This window comes from Bubalus kerabau, chromosome 4 (assembly GCF_029407905.1).
Source record: "Bubalus kerabau isolate K-KA32 ecotype Philippines breed swamp buffalo chromosome 4, PCC_UOA_SB_1v2, whole genome shotgun sequence".
In the NCBI taxonomy this organism is placed as follows: Eukaryota; Metazoa; Chordata; class Mammalia; order Artiodactyla; family Bovidae; genus Bubalus; species Bubalus kerabau.
Window position 1 is genome coordinate 66,994,062 of NC_073627.1, and position 25,258 is coordinate 67,019,319.

Sequence of the window (25,258 nt, forward strand, 5' to 3'; positions counted from 1 at the left end):
CCCCGTCCCTGGGATCCTCCAGGCAAGAACACTGGAGTGGGTTGCCATTTCCTTCCCCAATGCATGAAAGTGAAAAGTGAAAGTGAAGTTGTTCAGTCGTGTCTGACTCTTAGTGACCCCATGGACCGTAGCCTACCAGGCTCCTACATCCATGGGATTTTCCAGGCAAGAGTATTGGAGTGGGTTGCCAGTTCCTTCCCCAATGCATGAAAGTGAAAAGTGAAAGTGAAGTTGTTCAGTCGTGTCTGACTCTTCGTGACCCTATAGACGGCAGCCCACCAGGCTCCCCCATCACTGGGATTCTCCAGGCAAGAGTACTGGAGTGGGGTGCCATTGCCTTCTCCAGGAGACGTTGTTACTCTTTTCTAAATTAGTTAATTTTTGGCTGCACTGGGTCTTCCTTGTTGCTTGTGGACTTTCTGTAGTTGTTGTGAATGGGGACAACTCTCCAGTTTTGACGCACGGGCTTCTTGATGTTGTGGGTTTTCTTGTTGAAGAGCATGGGCTCCGGGACACACCGGCTACAGGAGGGTGGCACACGGACTCAGTACTGTGCTACCTGGTCCTACAGCACAGACCCAGCAGCTGTAGAGCATGGCTCAGCTTCCAACAACACAAGAGAAGACTCTACACAGGGACATCACCAGATGGCCAACACAGAAATCAGACTGATTATATACTTGGCAGCCAAAGATGGAGAAACTCTATACAGTCAGTAAAAACAAGACAGGGAGCTGACTGTGGCTCAGATCATGAACTCCTTATTGCCAAATTCAGACTTAAATTGAAGAAAGTAGGGAAAACCACTAGACCATTCAGGTATGACCTAAATCAAATCCCTTACAATTATACAGTGGAAGTGACAAATAGATTAAAGGGATTAGATCTGATAGAGTGCCTGATAAACTATGGACAGAGGTTCATGACATTGTATGGGAGGCAGTGATCAAGACCATCCCCAAGAAAAACAAATCCAAAAAAGCAATATGGCTGTCTGAGGAAGCCTTACAAATAGCTGTGAAAAGAAGAGAAGCGAAAAGCAAAGGAGAAAAGGAAAGATATATCTGTTTGAATGCAGAATTCCAAAGAATAGGAAGGAGAGACAAGAAAGTCTTTCTCAGTGATCAGTGCAAAGAAATAGAGGAAAACAACAGAATGGGAAAGACCAGAGATCTCTTAAAGAAAATTAGAGATACCAAGGGGACATTTCATGCAAAGATGGGCACACTAAAGGACAGAAATGGTATGGACCTAACAGAAGCACAAGATATTAAGAAGATGTGGCAAGAATACACAGAAGAACTATACAAAAAAGATCTTCATGACCCAGATAATCACGATGGTGTGATCACTCACCTAGAGCCAGACATCCTGGAATGCGAAGTCAAGTGGGCCTTAGGAAGCATCACTACGAAATAAGCTAGTGGAAGGTGATGGAATTCCAGTTGAGCTATTTCAAATCCTAAAAGGTGGTGCTGTGAAAGTGCTGCACTCAATATGCCAGCAAATTTGGAAAACTCAGCAGTGGCCACAGCACTGGAAAAGATCAGTTTTCATTCCAATCCCAAAGAAAGGCAATGCCAAAGAATGCTCAAACTACTGCACAATTGCACTTATCTCACATGCTAACAAAGTAATGCTCAAAATGGAGAAGGAAATGGCAACTCAAGTCAGTACTCTTGCCTGGAAAATTCCATGGATGGAGGAGCCTAGTAGGTTACAGTTCATGGGGTCGCAAAGAGTTGGACACGACTGAGCAACTTCACTTTCTTCCTTTCTATAGTTCCTTTTGGAGAAGGAAATGGCAACCCACTCCAGTGTTCTTGCCTGGAGAATCCCATGGATGGAGGGATCTGGTGGGTCTATGGGGTTGCAAAGAGTCGGACACCACTAAGCAACTAACACACACACACAATGCTCAAAATTCTTCCAGGCAGCCTTCAACAGTACGTGTACCATGAACTTCCAGATGTTCAAGCTAGATTTAGAAAAGGCAGAAGAACCAGAGATCAAATTGCCAACATCCACTGAATCATAGAAAAAGCAAGAGAGTTCCAGAAAAACATCTACTTCTGCTTTATTGACTATGCCAAAGCCTTTGACCGTTTGGATCACCGCAAACTGGAAAATTCTTAAAGAGATAGGAATACCAGACCACCTGACCTTCCTCTTCAGAAATCTGTTTGCAGGTCAGGAAACAACAGTTAGAACTAGACATGGAACAACAGACTGGTTCCAAATCAGGAAAGGAGTACATGAATGCTGTCTATTGTCACCCTGCTTATTGAACTTATTTGCAGAGTACGTCATGAGAAACGCTGGGCTGGATGAAGCACGAGCTGGAATCAAGATTGCTGGGAGAAATATCAAGAACCTCAGATATGCAGATGACACCACCCTTATGATGAATAACTAAAGAGCCTCTTGATGAAAGTGAAAGAGGAGAGTGAAAAAGTTGGCTTAAAGCTCAACATTCAGAAAACGAAGATCATGGCATCTGGTCCCATCACTTCATGGCAAATAGATGGGGAAACAGTGGAAGCAGTGTCAGACTTTATTTTTCTGGGCTCCAAAATCACTGAAGATGGTGATTGCAGCCATGAAATTAAAAGATGCTTGCTCCTTGGAAGAAAAGTTATGACCAACCTAGACAGCATATTCAAAAGCAGAGACATTACTTTGCCAACAAAGGTACATCTAGTCAAGGCTATGGTTTTTCCAGTGGTCATGTATGGATGTGACGGTTGAACTATAAATAAAGCTGAGTGCCGAAGAATCAACGCCTTTGAACTGTGGTTTTGGAGAAGAATATTAAGAGTCCCTTGGACTGCAAAGAGATCCAACCAGTTCATCCTAAAGGAAATCAGTCCTGAATATTCATTGGAAGGACTGATGCTGAAGCTGAAATTCCAATATTTTGGCCATCTGATTGGAAGAACTGAGTTGTTTGAAAAGACCCTGATGCTGGGAAAGATTGAAGGCGGGAGGAGAAGGGGACAACAGAGCATAAGATGGTTGGATGGCATCACTGACTCAAAGGACATGACTGTGAGTAAACTCCGGCAGTTGGTGATGGACAGGGAGGCCTGGCGTGCTGCAGTCCATGGGGTCACAAAGAGTTGGACATGACTGAGTGACTAACTGAACTGATGGACTTAGCTGCTGAGAGCCATGTGGGATCTTCCTGGACCAGGGATGGAATGGCTGTTCCCTGCATTGCAAGGTGGATTCTTAACCACTGGACCACCACAGAAGCCCAGAGGTTGTTATTCTCAGGAGATAAAACTCTGGGTAGAGTTTTATAACTTCAGGGGAAAAAATTACACCTCAATACAAATGAAGCTAACACAGCAGAATTTTTGAATCTAGGTGACTGATCCTGTCATGCCCATGATTAAAACATTTCCCTGTTATATGCAGTTACTCTAAGTTGACTTTAGACTTCTAAAACATAAAATCTTAGAGCATTTATCATATACCTTAACTAAGTGAAAAACCATTTATGAGTTTTCAATGAACTCATTTCATCTGTCAGGTTTTCTGGGTTTGAAAATTTTCATAGAAAAATTTGGGGAAGAAAAACTACTCAATAACAACAACAACAACAAAGGTTTCCAACAGCTGCCAGTTATCTGGGATAAAACACAAAAGTCGTGGGCACAATGGCTGACTCCTGCATCTCCCCTCCTATCCCCCTCCCACCTATAATCAGGTAACACCAGGGTACCATTCGCCTTTACCCTTCTACCTTTCTTTGCCACCAGGTGCTGTTGACCATCCCCTCTCCCCAGCTCCAGGTCAGAGGTCACCCTTTGAGATTCAGGCCGTCCCTACTCCGCAGAGCCCCATACCGGCCTGTCCTTGAGCAGCCCTCCCTGTTCTTGGAATCCGCACTGGCACACCTAGGAGTTCCTCAACCGTTTGCCGAGAGGAAGTCCATTCAGTTCTGCCATTCAAATCCTCCTCAGGTTGCGTGTTTTTTCCAAAATAGTCAATTTCCAAGCATTTTTGAGAATTCGTAACGGCTAACCGGGTGCCGACGCGGTATCGGGGCCCCCTGTATGGGCTGGCAGGCTGGTTGTCTCCAGAACCAGCGCTCTCGCCACTGCAGGCTCGCCTGCGGGGGCCGCAGGGTCTCCCAGCCCGGGGCTCGCGCAGCGCCCTTCGGCGCGTGCGGTCAGGTGCCGCCTCTGTCCTCTCGCGAGGTCACCACCAGGAGGACCCCACCGCCTGCGGGACGTGACCAACCACCTGGGAAAGGTCACACCTCAATCGGCCCCGCCCCAAGGCGCCCGAGCCCCGCCTCCTGCCTCCACACGGCCCGCCCACCATCCCTAAGGCCCGCCCCTGCAGCTACACGGCCCGCCCCCTGTTCCCAACAGGTCCGCCCTTGTTCCCACCTGATTGTCCCACTCCTTCCTCACGACCCGCCCACTGCTCCCACAAAGTCCGCCCCCTGCCTCCATAAGCCCCGCCCACTATTTCCACAAGTCCCGCCCCCTTCCCCCTCACGGCCCAATGGGCACCGACGCGGTTCCAACCGGGCTGGACGCTGAACGGCCGTTCACGGCTACGCGGTGACGTCAGGCGCCGACGCACCTGTCGGCCCTGCTCTAGCCGCTCCTGTCCGCTTCCCGGGGTCGGTGGGTCGGACTGGAAGATTCGGAACCGCAGCGCTTCCTGCGGTACCGTCAGCCTGTGGCCGGAGTTGGGCCGAGTGCCGAGGAGGGGTGCTGGCGGCCGGCCGCTCCAGTTTCTCCCCGAGTTGGAGCATGGCTGCAGCTGTGGTCCCTCCAGAGGGAGGTGAGCTTTAAGGCGGTCGTGTTTGATTCGGGGCAGCAGCGGGTCGAGTCCAGGGCCCCAGAGCCGGCGGCTCCAACCTGATGCGGCTCCCGCCTGGCTGAGCCCGTGGGTCGCGGTCACTGTGGGGCTGGGCGCGCCGGCCGCCCTCAAATGCGGAGCCCGCCGGCGGCGCAGGACGCGGCCCCGGGGCTGCTCTGCCGCTGAGCGGCGAGGTGAGTGGCGGCGGAGGGCGGGGGCCGGGAGCCGGCGGGGCCGGCGTCGCTTGCCTCGCCATCCAGATCTTGGGACGGGTTGGCCTGCGGGACGCTGACCCCGCCAGCGGCAGGTGAGGCCCGAGACCGTTCTTTTAAGCTTGCACCTGCTTCAGGAACTGCCAAAAGACCTTTGAACAGAGTGGACGTAGTTGCCAGGACGAGATTGTGGGTTTCACGTTCGCGAAATTTGCCCAAATATAAACTTACTGTTCAGTGTCACTTTTTAAAAGATTTATGTGTATATCAAACCATAGTTTGTGTGTATACATAGCATTTGTGTTTTGATCTTAAACTTGGACTGGAAACCACCGTAGACACAGAAATCGACTTTCTATATAATGTGGTTTATTTGCACAGCATTTTAAAACTGGAGCTCATAGAAGACAGTTACGTACACCTTATGCATATTAGGGGCTGGAATTTGTGTTTCCTTTGGAAGAAAATTCTTTTTTATGAGATAACTTTTTTTATGAATGACTACACTTTATTATTTCTTTTTGGATAATTCAGAAGTTCAGTTCTGCAAACTATAAACTTTTTGAGCCATGCATTTCAGTTCCTGCAGCATCATTGTGGTTTATGTGGTTTATTCAACAATCAAAGGATTGTTGAGTCTTTACATAAATAATTTGATGTCAGTCTATTTTACTTGCTTTGTGAGTCACTAGAAAATGCTGTGTAGCAGGGGAGGACATGCAGGAGTTAAAATGCTCCTGTATAGATGGTTGATTTTCACCTTAAAAGGTGCCAGTGCTGATTGTTTTTTGTTACACAATAGGGCTTAAAAGCCAGGTGTGTGCCGTGCAGGTATTTACTCAGATTAAGCCTGCAGTTTATGACCTCTGGTTGATAGGAACAGCCTATTATTGGCAGAACCCAGAGCAGATTGCATCTCCTCCCACACCTTACCCCCCACACTCTTCAAAGACTGATTCTTTGTTTGAAAAACACCTGAAATTATTTTAAGAGGTCAATATGAATGTATAGTACCTACATCTTTAGTTGGAACTTGAGTTTTAGCATATATTTTCAATCATATGCAAATAACCTAGCTTTGGATAGATCCAGTTCAGGGGAAAGATTTGCTCGCGTTATGGTTTTGTGTTAGTGAGTTGGCAGTTTTCCAGCTCATGTTGGTGATAGGCTTTCCATTTCCTGTTGTGACCTGTTGGTAATAATTTTCAGCCTGCTCAGGAAGCCGGATTTGATCTCTGTGGTGGGTCAGCTGCTAGAGCAGCGTCCTGGGAAGCTGGGCCACTGTCACTGCTTTGTGGAACTTTCAGCTTAGTTTCTAGTCAAACTTTTCAGCAGGGACCTAAAATATGATAAGGGTTAGCATTTACTGAGCAAATTCTGTGGTTAAGGATCTTTCTGAAGTGGTTCTGTGTATTATCTGAGTTCTCATGTCAGATCCTTGGAGTTGGTACTTTGATTTTTCCCATCATAGAGACGTGGAAACTGATGCATAGAGGATCTGACTACCTTGCCCAAGGTCTCAGTTAGTGTCAGACTGGAGACTGAAGCCTGACAGTGTGATTTCAGACCTCGTACTATCAGTGGCTGCCCTTCAAGGCAAGTAAGACTCAACAAAATTCTGGAAGAAAAGGTAGGGTGAGAGAGATGGTATCATAGGTCCATTCATTCTTCAATATAAAAGTAATATAAAATCATAGAAGCTCTGGAGTATCCCTTTTTAAAATTCTTCTTCCACGACTCAATAAACTGTTGTGTTTTTTTAAATTATACTTTCACATGTGTATTTAAACATAGTAGCTGTGATACATTTTGATTCTTAAAGATCATTTTTCTTCAGTTAAGAATAAAATGAAAGGTGAATCTACATGGGGAAACTGTCCATTTGCATTGCTGAAATATAGAGAGATTTGATCTGCAGCTTTGATTGGAATGAAGTCAGGTAAACATATTTCTTGCCCTCATGGAAAGTAGTTGAATAGTTTCTGTCTTATAAAGTCATGAAAATTAGCTTTCAAAGTGTACGTCTTCCACCGCATCTTATTGTTGGGTTGTTTACCTTTTTGCTTGTGATAGTCTGAGCTTTATACTTGTATGTGTGTTTTTCCTTTTAAAATCATCTGGCATTTAACTTTTTTTACTGGATCTAAAAAATATTTTGAATCTAGGAAATTTTCTTCAGAATAGATAGCCACTTCCTTTAGCAGGTTATGCATTTAGTACTTTTTTGAAGAAAAATACAAAAGGTGCAGTGATTTAGACATGCAGCTATCTTAATAGACAGTAGGATAAAATATCAACAAATGTTACATTGGGAAGAAATCAGTTTAATTATCATCATTTCTTGTAAGTACTGACTATTTGTATCAGGATACATTCTTTAATCTGGTGATGTTTTGATGTGATCTACGTTTCATGATGTTGTAAGGGATGGAGGAACTGATCCTTTGTAAAATAGATTTGAGAAACTATTAATAAGTTTTGTTTTCTCAAGAACCTTGCTCGGGCTCTTAGCCTTGACATTTCTAGGGGGTGTGTTTTATTACCCAAACTTATTTGCCCATGAACCTTGCGCTGGACCTGTGTTCTGTGCATAACTCTCATTCGTAAATGTCTTTGTTACCCTCTTGACTCCATAGCTTGATTCATGCTAGTGCTTTTGCTTCACCTGACTAACCTCTTCTCTCATCTCTGCCCCAGTAGGTCCGACCTTTTTTTTTCCATCCAGCTGTGTCGTGGTGGCTTGTGAGACATTAGTTCACCACCCAGGGTGTGAATCCAGGTCCCCACCAGCACTGGAAGCTCTGAGTCCTAACCTCTGGACCGCCAGGGAATGCCCTCTCCCCCCATTTTTAAGATCCAGGTCATGTATATCTTCCAAAGAATGCTTGTCATCATCAGCTACAGTGGGATGTGGTTTTCTCTCTGAACTCTTCAAACAGTTCTGGTGTCTACATGTGTCCCCTTTTATTATATTTACAAACTTACAAATTTGTAGGAAAAAGTTTTCATATCCCTGAGGACACTAGGAAATGTAATTTATGCCATCAATCAATAAAAATTTTATTTGTATTATATTTTATTTTTTTACAGTTGCTTCAGTAAAGGAATAAGTGATTCTGTTGAAATTCATGGTCACATTTTAATCTTGGACTAGTATCTTGCTCATTTAGCTCCTGCGATGTTTCTACCAGAAAGCTCCTTGGGGCCAAGTGATAGATCACTCAGGGATCCCCCTCGCCGCTGTCATCAATCCTGAGACTCGCGTTCATCTCTCTGGTTGCAGACACCCAGGATTTCCTTTGCCCCTCTCTGGTTGTGCCTGCTGTTCTCAGACAGCTGACACACACGCCTTGGAAGCTTAGCCGTGGTCCTCAGCCCTACCCAGTTCCCTTGATGAGAACCCAGAGCCTTGTTGGAATTCTGAAGACTCATTGTGCCTCCCTCAGCTCTGGGCCCCTGAGCCGCATGTCCAGTCTCCCTTGTTCTGCTCCCCAGCCCCCCGTTCTGGGCCGCACTGCTCAGTGTGTGCAGTCTGGGGACCACACTGGTGCTCAGAGTCACCACCCCCTTCTCTAGTCTGGCCTTGATCCTACGTTTGGAAAGCACGCTCTGGTGTTAAGTCCTGTAAGCTTCAGGAGACGACGCTTTGCTTCTTCCAGCTCTTTTGAATCAGTTAATAAAGTCAGAAACCAAGCGGGAATCTAGATTTCCCCTGCTCCCTTCCTCGTGTGTTGTTAGTTGCCATGGCCTCCTCTGTGGTCCTTACAGCCCTTTCTGCTCTGTCATGTCACTGTGACTCAGTGCAGTGATGCCCTCATTGTGTTATACTCAGGGTTGCTGAAGGGTCTCCTGGAGTAAGGGCCCCTGGACCCCTTCCCAGAGCTGGTCTTCAGTCTCCTGCCCTTCTTGTCTGTCCTCCACACTGCTGCAGCGGTTGGCTTGTTAAAGTTCACTTCCCATCAGGTGACTTCTCTTAAAGACTTTGTGGTTTACCATGTGTTGACATGAGTGAGTGAATTGGTTCCTCAGCAGAACCCAAGAGCCTCTTCCTGCTTCTGGGCGCCTCCCCAGCTACTCTCTAGTCCCCACCTCTTACTGAGCTGCCCGAGCAGTTTGTATTACGTTGCTTTTCCCCCTCATCAGCTTGTCGCTGCATGGTTGGCCTAGCTAACCCATCCTAACCCTGCAGCACTGTGTCCTCTTTCAGTGTTTGCAGACTCTCCCAGGCAGCAGCTTGTTCCTGGCATCGCGTGGACTTGCTGTGCCCCTCTCCTGTGTGCCTCTCATACCGTGTGCAGTTACATGTGTGTCTTGCACCTTCACCGCCTTGGGAATAGGGACCTCTTCTTACTCAGGACCCCCCAGCACATGCTGGTTGCTCAGCAAAAAGTTTGTCAAATACATTAATCAGTAACTCGGAAAACTGACTTTGCCTACTAGGTCAATGGTGATGCTGTAAACTGAGATAGTGAGAGGGGGAGGACAAGCAGGTTTGTGTTCAGCTTAGGTCTCGTTGAATTTCAGTTCTCATACATCATCCAAGTACAGATAGATCAGTTTGTTATTCACACCATAGTTAACTGATCCAGGAAAATTCTGTAGATACAGATAGACTATTCTAAAATAAATATGGGAAAGCAAAGAAACTAGAATAACAAAAACAATTTCGGAAAGTAAGAATCAGGTGTGAGAAATCAGTCTCCAGCGTCAGGAGCTCCAGTAGTCAGTACTGTGTGTTATTGCTGTAGGTGTAGAAACACAGATCAACGAAACAGAACAGAGGACTTTGAAACAGATTCACACAAATAAGCCCAACTAATTTTTAACAGAGGCCCCAGAACAATTCAGTGGGAGGAAGATAACTTTTTTGGCAAATGGCGTTGGAGCAACTGGACATCCACACACCCAGAAACAAGCCTCAGCCTGTGTCTTACAGCTTATACAGAAATTCACTCAACCTGGACTACAGTTGTAGTCCCGTCACTCCGTCGTGTTCGACTCTTTGCAGCCCCATGGACTGCAGCATGCCAGGCTACCCTATCCTTCAGCATCTCGTGGCGCTTGCTCAAACTCACGTCCATTGAGTCAGTGGTGCTATCCAACCATCTTGTCCTCTGGACTAGAGTTAAATATAAAATGTAAAATTATAAAAATTTTAGGAAAAAAATTTGGGAGAAATCTTTGGTAGTAGATTTCCTAGAGTTGATGCCAAAAGCATAATCCTTCAGGGAAATATTGATAAATTGAGTTTCATCAAACTTTGGCTTCATGATAGACCCTGTTAAAGGGCTTCCCTGATGGCTCAGTGGTAAAGAATAGACCAGCCAATGTAGGAGATACAGGTTCGATTCCTGGGTCAGGAAGATCCCCTGGAGGAGGAAATGGCAACCCACTCCAATATTCTTGCCTGGGAAATCCCATGGACAGAGGAGCCTGGTGAGCTACAGTCCATGAGGTAACAAAAGAATAGATACAACTTAGCAACTAAACAACAAACAAGACCCTGTTAGAAAGAAGACGACCAAGCTACAGAGTGGGAGAAAATATTTGCAAACAACACATCTAACAAAGGACTAGTATCTAAGATACATATTCTAAAATTTGAAACTCAGATGGAAAACAATTCAGTTAGAATTGGCAAAAGATACGAAGAGTCATATTGCTGAGGAGGATATGCAGGTAGCAAGTAAGCACTTAAAATACGTTCAACATTAGCTGTTAGGGAAACCACGTTAAAAGAACCACGAGATACCAAAACACACCTGTCAGAATGGTGAAACATATATACTACCGAGTGCCGGCTTGGATGTGGAAAACCAGGCTCACCCAGACGTCGTAGGGAGGGATGTTAAATTGGCGGTTTCTTCAGGAGCCAGACATGCAGTTAACATATGGCACAGTAATAGCAGTCCTTGGCTTTTATCCCGGAGAAATGAAGACTTTAAGTTCACAAAGAAATCTGTACATGGGTATTTATTGTGGCTTTGTTTGTGATAGCCCAAACCTGGAAAAGAGCCAGATGTTCTTCCACAGGTGAATGGCTAAACAAACATACGTGGTGTGCGTGTCACGGAGCACGACTCCGCCATAAAGAGGGGCGGACTGCTGACAGACCCCAGCCCTGGACGGCTCTGCAGAGCCCTGCTGGGTGCCGAGTGGACACGTCCCCAAAGGCGTGGACCACACGACTCCATTCGTGCGGTGCTGTTGACACGGCAGAGTTACAGAAATAGAGAGCGGGCTGTAGGTCGCCAGGGGTTAGGAGGCGGTGCTGGGGGACTGGAGGAGAGTGCTGTGGCTGTAGAGGCAGCAGGAGGGGTCCTTGTGAGGGGAGGCCCTGTGTCAGTGTCACAGCGTGACCGTTGGGGATGCTCAGGGGAGGCGACGCAGGAGCTCTTTGAATTCCTTACTGCAGCTGCGTGCGACATCACCATTGCTGTTCTGTCTCCCAGTCGTGTCCGACTCCTTGCGACCCATGGGCCACAGCAGGCCAACCTGCCTGTCCCTCGCCGTCTCCCAGAGTTTGCCCAAGTTCGTGTTCATTGCATTGGTGATGCCGCCCAGCCATCTCATCTCCATTGTCTCCAAGTAAAAAGTTTAAAAAAGTGAAGCCCTCTTAGGCGCATGGTGCTGTGCAGAAATGGGCGCGGCCAGGCCTTGTGCCGCCTTCCGGGGGGCAGACAGCCATCAGTTATCCCGCGAAGCAGGGCCACACTGCACCTGGGCATGTGCCGTTGGGGAGGCAGGGACTCACCGCTGCGCTGGGCCTGGTCGGGGCGGCCAGCCCAGGCGGACGGGTGCTGAGGCAGCTGTCGTTACAGCACACGACTTTGCAGCAGTTACTGCAGCTCTTCGTGTGTCAGTGTCCTCACCTGTGAGATGGGGATGACAGTAGAGCCTTTGGGGCTGTGGTTGTGGTTAGTACAGATACTAAATGAGTTTGTAGTGTGCTTAGGGTGGTGCCTGACATATAAACTCTGCTGGACAGTTTGTTCACTGACTAGAGGGTGCTTGAGGTGAGAGCTGAAGGATACATGGGACTGTCACCTCCATGAAGAGGGGAGGGCCCTTTCCATGCCCAGGGAGCAGCTGAGCCTGGGCAGGCACCAGGGCAGCCTCGCAGGGCCCAGAGGACGGTGTGTGTCTGGGAGAGGTGGGAGAGGCCTGGCTGCACGGGCTTGTCTGCTGTGTTGATTCCTTTGCTGGCAAAACGTGGTGACAAGTGATTAAGGCCTTAATGCATGGCATGGGGAGAGGTGAGCATCAGGCCTGCCCTGGGAAAAGATCATGCTGGCTGCGGGGTGGAGAAGAGATGCGAAGGGCCGGGGTGACGGTGCACAGATCACTGAGGGAGTCACCGCAGCGCACCAGTGTTCTCCCTGGGGATTTTTCTCGGATTAGCTCTACTCTTCATAGCTCTACAGGAGTATACTCGCAAGTCACTGTGTCTGTTAAAATGATTTGAAATGGTTTTAAATATGTTTTTAACAGTTTAAAAGGAAAAATAAGACTGTAGTAATCATTTTTTTTTATATGCAGAATTTCAGTTGCTGTATTACGGTTTAAATACCCTTTCATGATCAAGCCTGGGGATGGAGTTTAGAACCTGAAGCGGTTTAACACTGGTGTCCAGATTCCTTCTGTGTACTTACTTTATGCTTTCATAGATTCTTGACTATTTTATAGCGGTGTTGTGCGATAAAAACACCTGTGCTGCAAATCAAGCCACATGTATAACTTTCAATTTCTTAGTAACCACATTAAAAAGAAAATGGTGAGATTAATTTTAATGATATATTTTATTTAACCCATTATATCTAAAGTATTATTTCAGCAGACACATGCGTGCTTAATCTTATATGACTCTTTGCGACCCCATGGACTGTGGCCTGCCAGGCTCCTCTGTCCATGGGATTGCCCAGGCAAGAATATTGGAAGGGGGAAAAAGAAAACAATACTGGAGTGGGTTGCCATTTCCTCCTCCAAGGGATCTGCCTGACCTAGGGATGGAACCTGTGTCTCCTGCATTGCAGGCAGATTCTTTACTGCTGAGCCACTGGGGAAAGCCCATTTGTTTCATCACAGAATCAATATAAAATTATTAATGAAATATTTGGCATTCCTTTTTTTATGAAATCACAGGAATCTAGTAGATACTTCTCCTTTGAGCCATATTTCAGGGCTAGTGGCTGCTGGTCAGACAGTTCAGCTCTACAGGTTTCTGGATTAATAAGAATAGTTTTTTAAAGTTATTGAATTTATAGAAATAAGAACCCACACAGACCTGATTTTAACAAACTTTGAAACGGAGTTGGTTGCTCTTGTTACAAAGAAAGCTGTGAAGTTTAGATGTATCAGAGGTGTTTGTGAAATGAAGTTTTTTAAACACTGCGAAAGGGTTAAGTTACAAGTTATCACTAACAGTTTTTGAGAGACTTCCAGGGACAAAATGGAGGAGCTGTGTTGGGACTTGCTAATGGAGGGCTCAGGACACAGTTTTACTTGAGCGTGATTTCTTGGTGTTGTACAGCCTCTAGCAAATGCATGTCCATTGACGCATGTTATCACAAGTATTAAGCGCTTCCAGCGTGACCGTCACGTAAAGAAGTGAAGAATAGTGTCTGTGTTCTTTGCAAAACCTTAGTGGATGTGCTTTGCTACATCAAAATGAAAATGACTTTTGAATTGTTAATGCTTTTTTTTAAAAAAAAAACAAAAACTTTTAGTTCTTTACTCAAGAGCCACAATATTTAATTTTATCACCTTTGTGGACACTGCAAAGTTCTTAGCATGAACAGTTATATTCATACTATTCTAACATTTACCTTGAAATAAAACTCTTGTTTTAATTAATATATTCTAACAGATCTCTGTATAATAGACCATTTTTGGTAGAGGTAATCATGAAACATCAGTAAAGTTGCAAAGCAGTAAATATTTAAGATTTTCTTTGTAACTCAGGTGCTAATTTTTGGTTATTTTACCACGACCAGATTAGCACTGTTGTCGAAAGGCCTTGTTTATTGAACACTGAATACATCTCTCTTTTTACCTGCTTGATTAAGTCAACAGTCTGATATTTGATCACTGTTATCTGTGTATTATGTTCTACTTACTGCGAAAGATGTTCAGACCAGAGCTCTCCAGCTCCACCTTCTCTTAACTTCTCTTTAAATTAGGTAATTTATACATCTTTTTAAAAGTTGTTGTTGTTCAGTTGCCCAGTCATGTCTGACTCTTTGTGACCCCGTAATTTTTAATTAGAGGTTACTTCTCCCCCACCCCAACCCCACCTGGCCAGAGGAAAATATCCTGAGGACTAGAGAGTGTTTTGACCTTCAAGTCTTCTGTGCTAGATTTCAGCACTGAAAGTGGACCATGCATAGTTCCACTCACCTTTACTCATTTGTGTGCTCATCCTGACAGAGCTGACAAATCTCGTTTTACCAGGCTTACTGGATGAACTGCTCCTGCGATTCTAGCTTTCAAGTCCCACCCCTAAACCTTTTGAACCTCTTGCTGGTATCTCGCTCACTTGTTTTGATGTTGAACAAGTAGGTAGATGCATTTAAAACACCAAGCTATTCAGGAGTTACATTGTTCTTAAAGCACGGAGTAAGAGCCTTGAAAACATGTTCTTGCTTGTTAATTCTCTTATGGAAAGAAATGCAAATAGTGACCTGTTACCATATTTTCATGGCTGATATTTGACTATGGGCTTTGAAGCTTTAAATTTTAAAGTGATGAAAGGAGAATGGAATTTTACAGATGTTTAAATGACATTACTTTAACATTAATATTTGCACCTGGTGAGATATCCAAAAGGTACATAGTGTCTCCCTTTCATACCTGGTGCGTCAGCCACTGTCCCTTTCTCCTGTGGGCAACTTTCTTAGAACTCTTTCCAGAGGTGGTCTGTGCACACACAGCCAGTTATATGCTGCAGGTCAGCCTCTACCACAGCCCCCATTCTTTGGGTGGAAGCCCCACACATACTGTGGTTGTCACTTAGTTGCTAAGTCATGTCCAACTCTTGTAACCCCATGGACGGTAGCCCTCCAGGCTCCTCTGTCCATGGGATTTTCCAGGCAAGAATACTGGAGTGGGTTGCCATTCCCTTCTCCAGGGCATCTTCCTGACCCAGGGATTGAACTCTGGTCTCCTGCATTGCAGGTGGATTCTTTGCCATCTGAGCCACCAGGGAAGCCCTTGCGTATACTATAGTATATTGTAAACACTTCTCTGTACTTTGTATTTTGAAACAATGGATCTGAGAGACTACTTTATACCATTACCTGAAGAAGTTCTTCATTGCTTTTTACAACTGCTTGGTGAGAATAGAATTATTAAATGATCCCCAAAGACTTAACCCAATAGAGTTAGCTATTGTTACAGTAATTAAGTTAGTATTTTTTTTTTTAATATGAGATCAGAAGTTTTCTTTACATTGTTAAAGTAGATGGTTTTTATTATATGTTGGGAAAATGTTAAAGCCATTTCTCCCCCCAACTTTTTTTTTTTTCAGATAACCAGACAGCTAAATGGAGTCTGAGCAGCTGTTCCATAGAGGCTACTGTAGAAACAGCTACAACAGTATAACCAGTGTGAGTAGTGATGAGGAGCTTTTAGACGGGGCAGGTGTTATTATGGACTTCCAGACTTCTGAAGATGACAATTTGTTAGATGGTGACACAGCAGTGGGTAAGTGTGACATTATAGCTCTTAATATTTGTCATCATGAATTGTTTTAGACATTGTTTTATTGAGGTTGGGTTTTGGGATGGCTTTTTTGTTGTTTTAATTTTTACTTATTTATTTGGCTGTGCTGGGTCTTAGTTGCAGCATGTGGAATCTTTAGCTGTGGCATGTGAACTCTTGGTTGCGGCATATGGGATTCAGTTCCCTGACCAGGGGTTGAACTTTGAGCCCCCTGCATTGGGAGCGTGGAGTCTTAGCCATTGGACCACCAGGGAAGCCTCTGTTTTTATTTTAATTGCAGTGATTCATGTAACCATTTTAAAGTGTACAATTCATTGGAATTTAGTCCATTCACGATGTTGTACAGCTACCACTGGTGTCTACTTTTCATTTGTTGTTTCGTCACTCAGTTCTGTCCAACTCTTTTGCAACTCCATGGACTGTAGCCCACCAGGCTACTCTGTCCATGGAATTTCCCAGGCAAGAATACTGGAATGGGTTGCCGTATTCTTCTCTAAGGGATCTTCCCCAACCCGGGAATAAAACCTGAGTTGCGTGCAGTACAGGTAGATTCTTTACCACTGAGCCACCAGGGAAGCCCAAAAGAAAATCTCATATATGGATAAACTTAAAAATTTCAGTATAATATACTGCAGAGAGGTACACAACTGTAGTTGAAGCAGAAAAGCAAAACTTATGGGGTATATATTATATATATAGAGAGACAGAGACATATAGAAAGAGATTTATTATGAAAGATTGGCTAATGTGATGGCAGAGGCTGAGAAGTCCCACCAGCTGCCAGCTGCATAGTGGGAGCTCAAGAGAGTTGGTGGTGTGGTTCCAGTCCAGATCCAAAGGCCTGGGAACCAGGGGAGCCAGTGAGTTGAGGCCCAGTCCGCACCTGAGGGCCCAGGCCCCGTGGTGCTGATGTCCAAGGGCCGCTCAAGCAAGAGCAGAGTTTTCAGTCTGCCAGTTCAAATGCTCATCTCTTCCGGAAAGGCCCTCGCAGACACACTGGCTATCTGGGCATCTCTTTACCCAGCCTCGTTGATACATAAAATTAGCCAGCACAATAATCACCATGTCACAAGCATGGAAATGAATGAATTTCTACAAAGTAGTTACACTCATATATCTCAATTAAGAAATAAAACATGACCAGTTTCCCAGCAATCCGCCCGTGTTCCCCCTTCCAATTTCAGAGGTAACTGTTATTTTGATTTCTGTCACCACAGATTACCTTTGCAGGTATTTAAACTTTATATAAAAGGATTTATACTATATATACTCTTTTGAGTCTGGTGCCATTTACTTGTGTTTTGATTCATCTATGTTGTTGAATATAGCAGCAGTTAATTTATTTTCATTGCCATGTAGTATGCCATTTGTAAATACACTTCAGTTTATCTGTTCTATCCGTCATATGTTGTGAAACACATTTAGGTTTTTTAAATTAATTTTTCTTATATTTTGGCTATTAACAATCATGGTGCTGAGAATTTTCAGGTACATATATTTTAGTGCATATCATGTATGCAGTTGTGTGGGATTTGTCCCTCAAGATGGCCTCTTGGGTGACAGGTGTGTGAATGTCAGACCCTGTGAAAGGTAGTTACAGTCTGGACATTGGTCAGCAGTGTGTGAGCTCTGCTTGCGTCACGTCTTCACTAATACCTGATGTTATCGGTTTAAAAATTTTGGCTCTTTTGATGTGGGTGCAGTAGTCTCAAATTTTGGGTTTGATTTACAGTTGCCTAATGGCTTATGAGTTTAAATGCCTTTTGTGTGTTGTTTGGCTTTTTAGATAGCGTCTTTTGAAGTGCCTGTTCAGTCATTTTGCCTAAGAGGTCTTTATGCATTCTGATTGAGTCCTTTGTTAGATTTATGTATTGCAGATGTCTTCTCTTGCTCTTAATAGAATCTTTTGATGAAGATACTGTCAATTTTAATGAAACCCAGTTAATGTTTTCCTTTATTCTTTATACTTTTCCTGTTCTGTGTTAAGATAGCTTCCCATACATACCTCAAGGTATTCTCAAGGTATTCTCTTCTTGTCTCCTAGAAGTTTTATTTTTGTGTGTCTCTTGCATTTAGTTTTATAATCTAACTGCAGTTAATTTTTATATGTGATATAAGTGTTCAGATTCATTTTTTCCTATATGGATAACTATTCGGCCCATATATTGAAAAATCTTCCATTTTCCAGTGTGTTGGAGTGACCTGTTTCTCATCTATCAAGTGGATATATTTCTATAGGTCTGTTTCTGGACTTTTTCCTCTGTTACATTGAAATATTTGGCTATCTTTGTACCAAAGCCCAGGTGGTGCTAGTGGTAAAGAACTGCCAATGCAGGAGACATAAGAGTTTGATCCCTGGGTTGGGAAGATCCCCTGGAGGAGGGCATGGCTACCCACTCCAGTATTCTTGCCTGGAGAATCCCCATGGACAGAGGAGCCTGGCAGCCTACATCCTTGGGGTCGCAAAGAGTTGGACACAATTGAAGGGACTGAGCACGCATGGACGTACTGAAACCCAGCATATATATGAGTTTCATTTCTCACATTGGTTTTATGTAAATGTAGTCCGTTTACATTTAATGTAACCACTGATATATTTAGGTTCAAGTCTACTGTCTTTCTATTTCTGTTCTATTTGTCACAGTTGGCTTTTTTTTTTTTTTTTCATCTTGCTTCCTTTCTCTTCCCTCCAATACTATTAGTTATGCATTCTCTTATGTTTTGTTTGATGGGTTACTCTAGAGATTATAACATGTATTCTTATTAGTTCTACTGTAAATTAGTACTTTTCTTTCTTGACATATTTGTTGTTGGTATTCAGTCTCAAAGTCATGTCTGACTCTTTGTGACCCCATGGCCTATAACCTTATATGCTCGTCTGTCCATAGGATTTCCCAGGCAAGAATACTGGAGTGGATTGCTATTCCTTTCTCCAGGGGATTTTCCTGACCCAGGGATCGAACCCACATCTCCTGCATTGGCAGGCAGATTCTTTGTCACCGAGCTACCAGGGAAGCCCTTGGACATATAGTTGGTACTTATTTATTGAATGAGTGAATTAATTACAAATAAAATGAGTCATCAAGTTTGGTTATATGCCTTCATTTCATTCATGACAGCTGAAGGATCACATAAGTCATTTGACAGAGCTAAAATATTGGAAGAATTAGGATGAAACTTAAAGTTAGTGGATTCCTTCCAGTTTTCATGGTTGGGGTGGTATAAATGAGTGATTTTACCAGTTTATGGGAAATGTAAGGGCCTTAGGATACTTTAGCTCCTTTTCTCCCCTCCTGCTTTTTGTGTTATTGTTGTCAGTTATTTTAATTCTTTATATATTTTAAACTGCACAAGACGTTGTTGTTGTATTATGCTGATACCTGTTTAGATTTCACAACTTTACTTTTTCTGGTGCTCTTTATTCTGTCCTGCATTTTAGTGTTTCTATTTGGGATAATTATCTTTCTGCCTGAAGAACTCTCATTAGTATTTCTTTTAATTGCAATCTGCTAGCAGTAAGTTCACCCACTCCAGTGTTCTTGCCTGGAGAATCCCAGGAACGGGGGAGCCTGGTGGGCTGCCGTCTATGGGGTCGCACAGAGTCAGACACGACTGAAGTGACTTAGCAGCGCAGTAATTTCACTTAGTTTTTGTACAAGCCTTTGTTTCATCTTTATTTCTGAAGGATATTTTTGCAGCTGTATTCCAGATTTACATTGATCTTTTTTGAACACTTCGAAGATATAATTCTCATGGCATTTGCCTTCTGTTGAAAAGTCAGTTGTCAGTTGTATTTTCCCCCCACTCTGGCTTCTTTTATGCCTTTTACTTTGTCTTTGGTTTTTCTGAAACTTAAGCTTAGTCATAGTGTGCCTAAGTGTAGTTTTCTTATTGTTTATTCTGGCTGGGGTTTAGCACTTCCTGAATTGTGACCTGTTTTTTTTTTTTTTTTAATTTCATTTTTGGATAATTCTGACCTGGTGTCCTCAAGTATTGTTTCTAGTATTCCCCCTCTGCTTTCGTTTTAAGATGCCAATCACATTTGCTACATCTTTTTACTTGTGTCTCTTATGCCTTCTTCTATATTTTCTTTTTTTAATTTGGATGTTTCACTTCATTGGGGTAAATAGCAAGGAACGTGATAGATAGCTGGATCAAGTATTGCGTGTGGTTTTTTAAGCAGCAGCCAAAAGTGGCTGCACCTGTTCACTCTCCCACTCTCCGTGACTGAGAGCTCCCGCTGTGCTGTTCTTGTTGGTGTTTGATGCTGTGTCCGTGCTCTGGAGGCTGGCTTTTGTCACAGGTGTGTAGCGCTGTCTCATTATTTTTTGTCAGGTTTTGAATTTCAGTTATTTATCAGCCATAGAATTCCCACTTGTTTTTAAATAGACTTCTGTACTCTGGGAGAAATTCTCTGTGGTTTTTGTGTATGCGTGTGCTTTTTTTCACCTCTGTATTAATCACTTGTTTAAAAGTTCATGTCTGAGTCTTCTCATGTCAAGGTCACCTGTGAGTCTATATCTGTTGCTCTTTTCCTCTTGGCTTCTGTCTTTTGACCTTGACTGCAGATGGGTTGGAGAAGGCAGTGGCACCCCACCCCAGTACTCTGGCCTGGAAAATCCCATGGACCGAGGAGCCTGGTAGGCTGCAGTCCATGGGGTCGCTAAGAGTCGGACACGACTGAGTGACTTCACTTTCACTTTTCACTTTCATGCATTGGAGAAGGAAATGGCAACCCACTCCAGTGTTCTTGCCTGGAGAATCCCAGGGACGGGGGAGCCTGGTGGGCTGCCGTCTATGGGGTCGCACAGAGTTGGACACGACTGAAGCGACTTAGCAGTAGCAGCAGCATCACAGTCCAAGGGAAAGCGTTCCAGGAGCGGAAGCATCCACAGGGCTCACTCCTGACCCCTCCGTGTCTGTTGTTGTGTGGTCGCTAAGGCATGTCTGATGCTTTGCCACCCCGTGGATATAAAGAACCTTAAACATTTGGAAATACTAGATTCAAACGTAAGCTGTTTTTTTTTTTTCTTTCCCAAGACCACGGGGCACATAATCACAGGGTCTGAAATGCAGAGACACCACATGTTAAGATTGTTGTGTTCTCTTTCACATGCATACCACAAGCTGAGCCTCAGAACTCGGAGAGCCACATAGCACATGGGACTGCAAGGTGGACTGTCTGTCCTGGTCTTGTGACCTGTCCACTTCTGCTGGAACTTCCCTTCCCTTCTGAGCTCTTACAGAGAGTCCAGCATTTCATTTGAATAGATGTAGCTTTATTCAGAATGTTTGTGTTTGGGTCTCATGTCGCTCTGGGTGGCATGTTCACCAGTACTGTCTACACGAGGGATTTCAGGGCAGGAGGCCTGGGAAGTGGAAGCTGAGGGGCCAGGCCAGAAGCTGGCTGGCCTTCTCCTTGGATGCCTCTCAGGGTTTGGCAGACCTCACAGTCCAGGGTCCAGGCCTTAGTCCTGCAAACCTGGAAGCAGGGCATTAGCCCCGCCAACTGAGCTGTTGCTTAGAAGTGGATTCATATTAACCAGGATCTTAGATCTTGTTAGATGAAAACTGCTAATGTATTTACAATGAGTAAATACATTAATCACTGATGTTTTACGTCTCTTGAGAGAAAAGACGTAAAGCAGCATGTAAGGACACACAGAATTCAGGACTTAACTATGTTTTTGAGAAGGATGGAGCAAAAGGAAAACAGGTTGAAATGCAGGAAATCTAGAGATGAATGTTGGTGAAAGCTTAACAGCTATGTACTTTCTGAGGGGAGACTGGGAATTTGGCTCTAAGCTTTGTAGTGGTGAGTGAAACTAGGAAACGTGTTTAGTTAAGTGATTGTTGGTGTTTATGAGAGAAAAACTCAATCAGTTTCTCAGCAGATTCCCTGTTACGGATTTTAAGGTAATCTGTTTTTGAGCGACATGATGGAATGATTCCTTCCTACGCGCTAGGCTGGTTTTCAGGACTGTGGTTGCAGTAAACAGCAGTGGTTTCCACAGGGCTTGCTTTTGTAATAACACCCATTAACATCACCAGCTTGAATCCCAAGGCCTGATTCCACGAGGGCCTGTTACTATATGGTACAGGCATCGATTATTTGTGGTGTTCTGGCAGGATCCATAGATATAATTCAGACTCTTTTGGAACAGGCGGACAGCATGGAGTTTCAGAAGTCATCAAAGTGTATCACTGTTGTCATTTTATTTTTTTTGCTGGAAGGTTTTATATAACATTACATAGCAGTGATTTTAGAATTATATTTTGGAATTATAACATCTACGTACTTATATTCAGCTCATTTTTCTTAAGCATTTGAAAAGCCTAACACAACCTAAGACTGAATAGAAGGCACTAGAAGTCCCCTTAATGAAAAGTGGAGGCTGTACTCATGGGCAGGGTCAGGGGCCTTTCTTGAAAATCATTTTGTATCTACTGGAAGATACAAGTACATGATGAACAGAAGGTCCAGAACTTATATTCCATGTGACAAGGTCACAATAATTGCAGCTATGATAAATTTGAAAGGAAGTAGCTACCCATAGACATTTTAAAAAGAAAAAAGCTAAAACAAAACATTCTCTCATGTATCCACAAAATGCCTGGCTTTGACTAATTTACTCAAGTATGTCTCTTAAGGCAGTAGTCCTCAGATCTTTTGTTTTCAAGATCTTTTTCTATTCTTAAAAGATTATTGAGGACTCTAACAAAGTGTTTTGTTTTTTTTAAATTTTAATATAGGTTCAGTTCAGTTGCTCAGTCGTGTCCGAGTCTTTGCAACCCCATGGACTGCAGCACGCCAGGCCTCCCTGTCCATCACCGACTCCTGGAGTTTACCCAAACTCATGTCCATTGAGTCAGTGATGCCGTCCAACCATCTCATCCTCTGTTGTCCCCTTTTGCTCCTACCCTCAACCTTTCCCAGAATCAGGGTATTTTCAAATGAGTCAGCTCTTTGCATCGGGTGGCCAAAGTATCGGAGTTTCAGCTTCAACATCAGTCCTTCCAATGAACATTCAGGACTGATCTACTTTAGGATGGACTGGTTGGATCTTCTTGCAGTCCAAGGGACTCTCAAGAGTCTCCTCCGACACCACAGTTCAAAAGCATCAATTCTTCAGTGCTCAGCTTTCTTTATAGTCCAACTCTCACATCCATACATGACCACTGGAAAAACCATAGCCTTGACTAGATGGACCTTTGTTGGCAAAGTAATGTCTCTGCTTTTTAATCATATTAAAACTGACAGGTTGGTCATAACTTTCCTTCCAAGGAGTAAGCATCTTTTAATTTCATGGCCGCAGTTACCATCTGCAGTGATTTTGGAGCCCCCCAAAATAAAGTCAGCCTCTGTTTCTACTGTTTCCCCATCTATTTGCCATGAAGTGATGGGGCCAGATGATTACAGTATCAATATTTACCATATTAAGAATTAAAACCAAAATATCAATCCTCTTAAATTCATTAAAAAATAGCAAAAGTACATTAATAACTTTTTTAAGCTAAAAATTAGCTGTATATTCAAAAGTAAAAATAAACTGAGAAGAGTGATGTTGTTTCATGTTTTTATAACTATGTCTAATGTCTGTTTCATAGGAAACAAAACATCTAGATTCTTAGATCTGTTTCCCCACTAAGCCTTGTGATGTGTTGTTTGGTTGAAACATCTGAGAAATATTTAAGAAAATTTGGCCTTATACAAATATTGAGTTGGCTGAAAAATTCATGCAGATTTTTCCATTACATCTTATGGAAAAACTCAAACAATTTTTTTTTGCCAGCCCAATATATAGTTAGATAAAAAAGAAATAATTTAATAGCCTTTTCAGATCATTGTGGATTTCCTTCTTTGGTACTACACCCAAACTCAACAGATGATAATTTCCTAAAGGTTAATTGCAGTATGGCAACTGAACCCATAGTGATGAAAGTTTTGCATTGTGTTAATTAAAATCCATGAGCCCATCTTGTGCTTTGAGTGACTCTGCCACCCATACATGCATTTGTAATCTGCATAGCGCTCAGTCGTGTCTGACTCAGTGAGCCCGTGGACTGTGGCCCGCCGGGGTCCTCTGTCCGTGGGATTCTCCAGCCAAGGACAGTGGAGTGCTGGAACTTCCCTGGTGGGCCAGTGGCTCAGACTCTGAGCTCCCAGTGCAGGGGGCCTGAGTCTGGTCCATGGTCGGGGAACTAGATCCCCTGTGCTGCAACTAAGATCCGGTGAAGCCAAATAAATAAAAAAAAAATGCTGGAGTGGGTTGTCTTTTCCTTCTCCAGGGGATCTCCCTGACCCAGGGGTCAAGCCTGAGTCTCCTGCATCTCCTGCATTGGCAGGTGGAGTCTTGACCACTGAGCCACCTAGGAAACCCCTATAATATGCATTAGTCACTTGGAAGTTGTCACTAGTTTATTAGTTTGCTAGGGCTGCCTTAACACAGACTGGGTGCCTTCAACAACAGAAATTAACTTCCTCACAGACCTGGGAACTTCTCCACGGTTCTAGAGGCTGAAGGCCTGAGACAGAGGTGTTGGCGGGGCTGTTGGCTTCTTCTGAGGCGTCTGTCCTTGGCTTGTAAGTGTCTGTCTTCTCTTGGTGTCCTCACATGGTCTGTGTATATCTGCGGCCTGATGGCATGAGTTTACTAATCCTCCTGGATTAGGCCCCGCCCCAGTGACCTTACTTAACCTGAATTACTCTTATAAAGGTCACATTCTGAGGTGCTGTGGCGGGGGGCGGGGGGGGGGGCGGGGCGGGGCAGGGTGTTTTCGTACCCATTTGGTGGGGCACAGTTCAGCCCATAACAGATTTCTTTAGATCTTGCTAATAATGTTCACATTCTTTTATTACACAAAACCAGTGAGTCATGTTTTTCAGTGTGGCCACCAATAATCCCACAATCCTATCAGAAGTCTTCATCTGTTGGGAAGGTGTCAGGCCCCCACTGGTGAATACACCTTTCCCAAAATTTAATATCTGCTTTTCCTCAAGATGACACCATTGCTGAACAGTCTATGCAAAAGGGCTTTGTGTGTTCTTTCCATTAAAAGGATGTCCACTCAAGAGTTGCACTTTCATAAACTGAATAGCTTCTGCTGTTTCATGAGGGGCATTTGTGAGGGAATCAGGCTTTTATTGTCTAATGGTAATGTGGTGGTAGAGAATTCAGTGCCCACCAGTCTGTGTTGGTGTCACTTGTGAAAGTGAAAGTCACTCAGTCGTGTCCGACTCTTTGTGACCCATGGACTATACAGTCCATGGAATTCAGGCCAGAATACTGGAGTGGGTAGCCTTTTCCTTCTCCAGGGGATCTTCCCAACCCAGGGATCGAACCCAGGTCTCCCGCATTGCAGGTGGATTCTTTACCAGTTGAGCCAGCAGGGAGGTTCTGGTGCTACTGGGATTTGTGCTGAACGCCAGCCACTACCTACTGCGCATTGCTCTTGCGCTATGAATAGAGTGAAAAAGAGAGTCTTGTGGAGGCTGAATAATTTCC

The 25,258-nt window shown here is 44.0% G+C and overlaps 1 protein-coding gene across 3 annotated transcripts in view; it reads left to right on the forward strand.

The window, feature by feature from the left end:
- Positions 1 to 4,519: 4,519 nt before the first annotated feature.
- Positions 4,520 to 25,258, forward strand: part of CLCN3 (chloride voltage-gated channel 3) — an 85,172-nt gene continuing 64,433 nt past the window's right edge. Inside the window, exons 1-2 of one of the 3 annotated variants that reach the window (XM_055577637.1) lie at positions 4,520 to 4,803; positions 15,559 to 15,734. In XM_055577637.1, coding sequence (XP_055433612.1) covers positions 15,575 to 15,734 — 160 coding nt within the window. In that variant the 5' untranslated portion in view covers positions 4,520 to 4,803; positions 15,559 to 15,574. Of the gene's footprint in view, positions 4,804 to 4,834; positions 5,016 to 15,558; positions 15,735 to 25,258 lie in introns of those variants that run through there. The other 2 variants (XM_055577640.1, XM_055577638.1) reach the window with 2 other exon arrangements.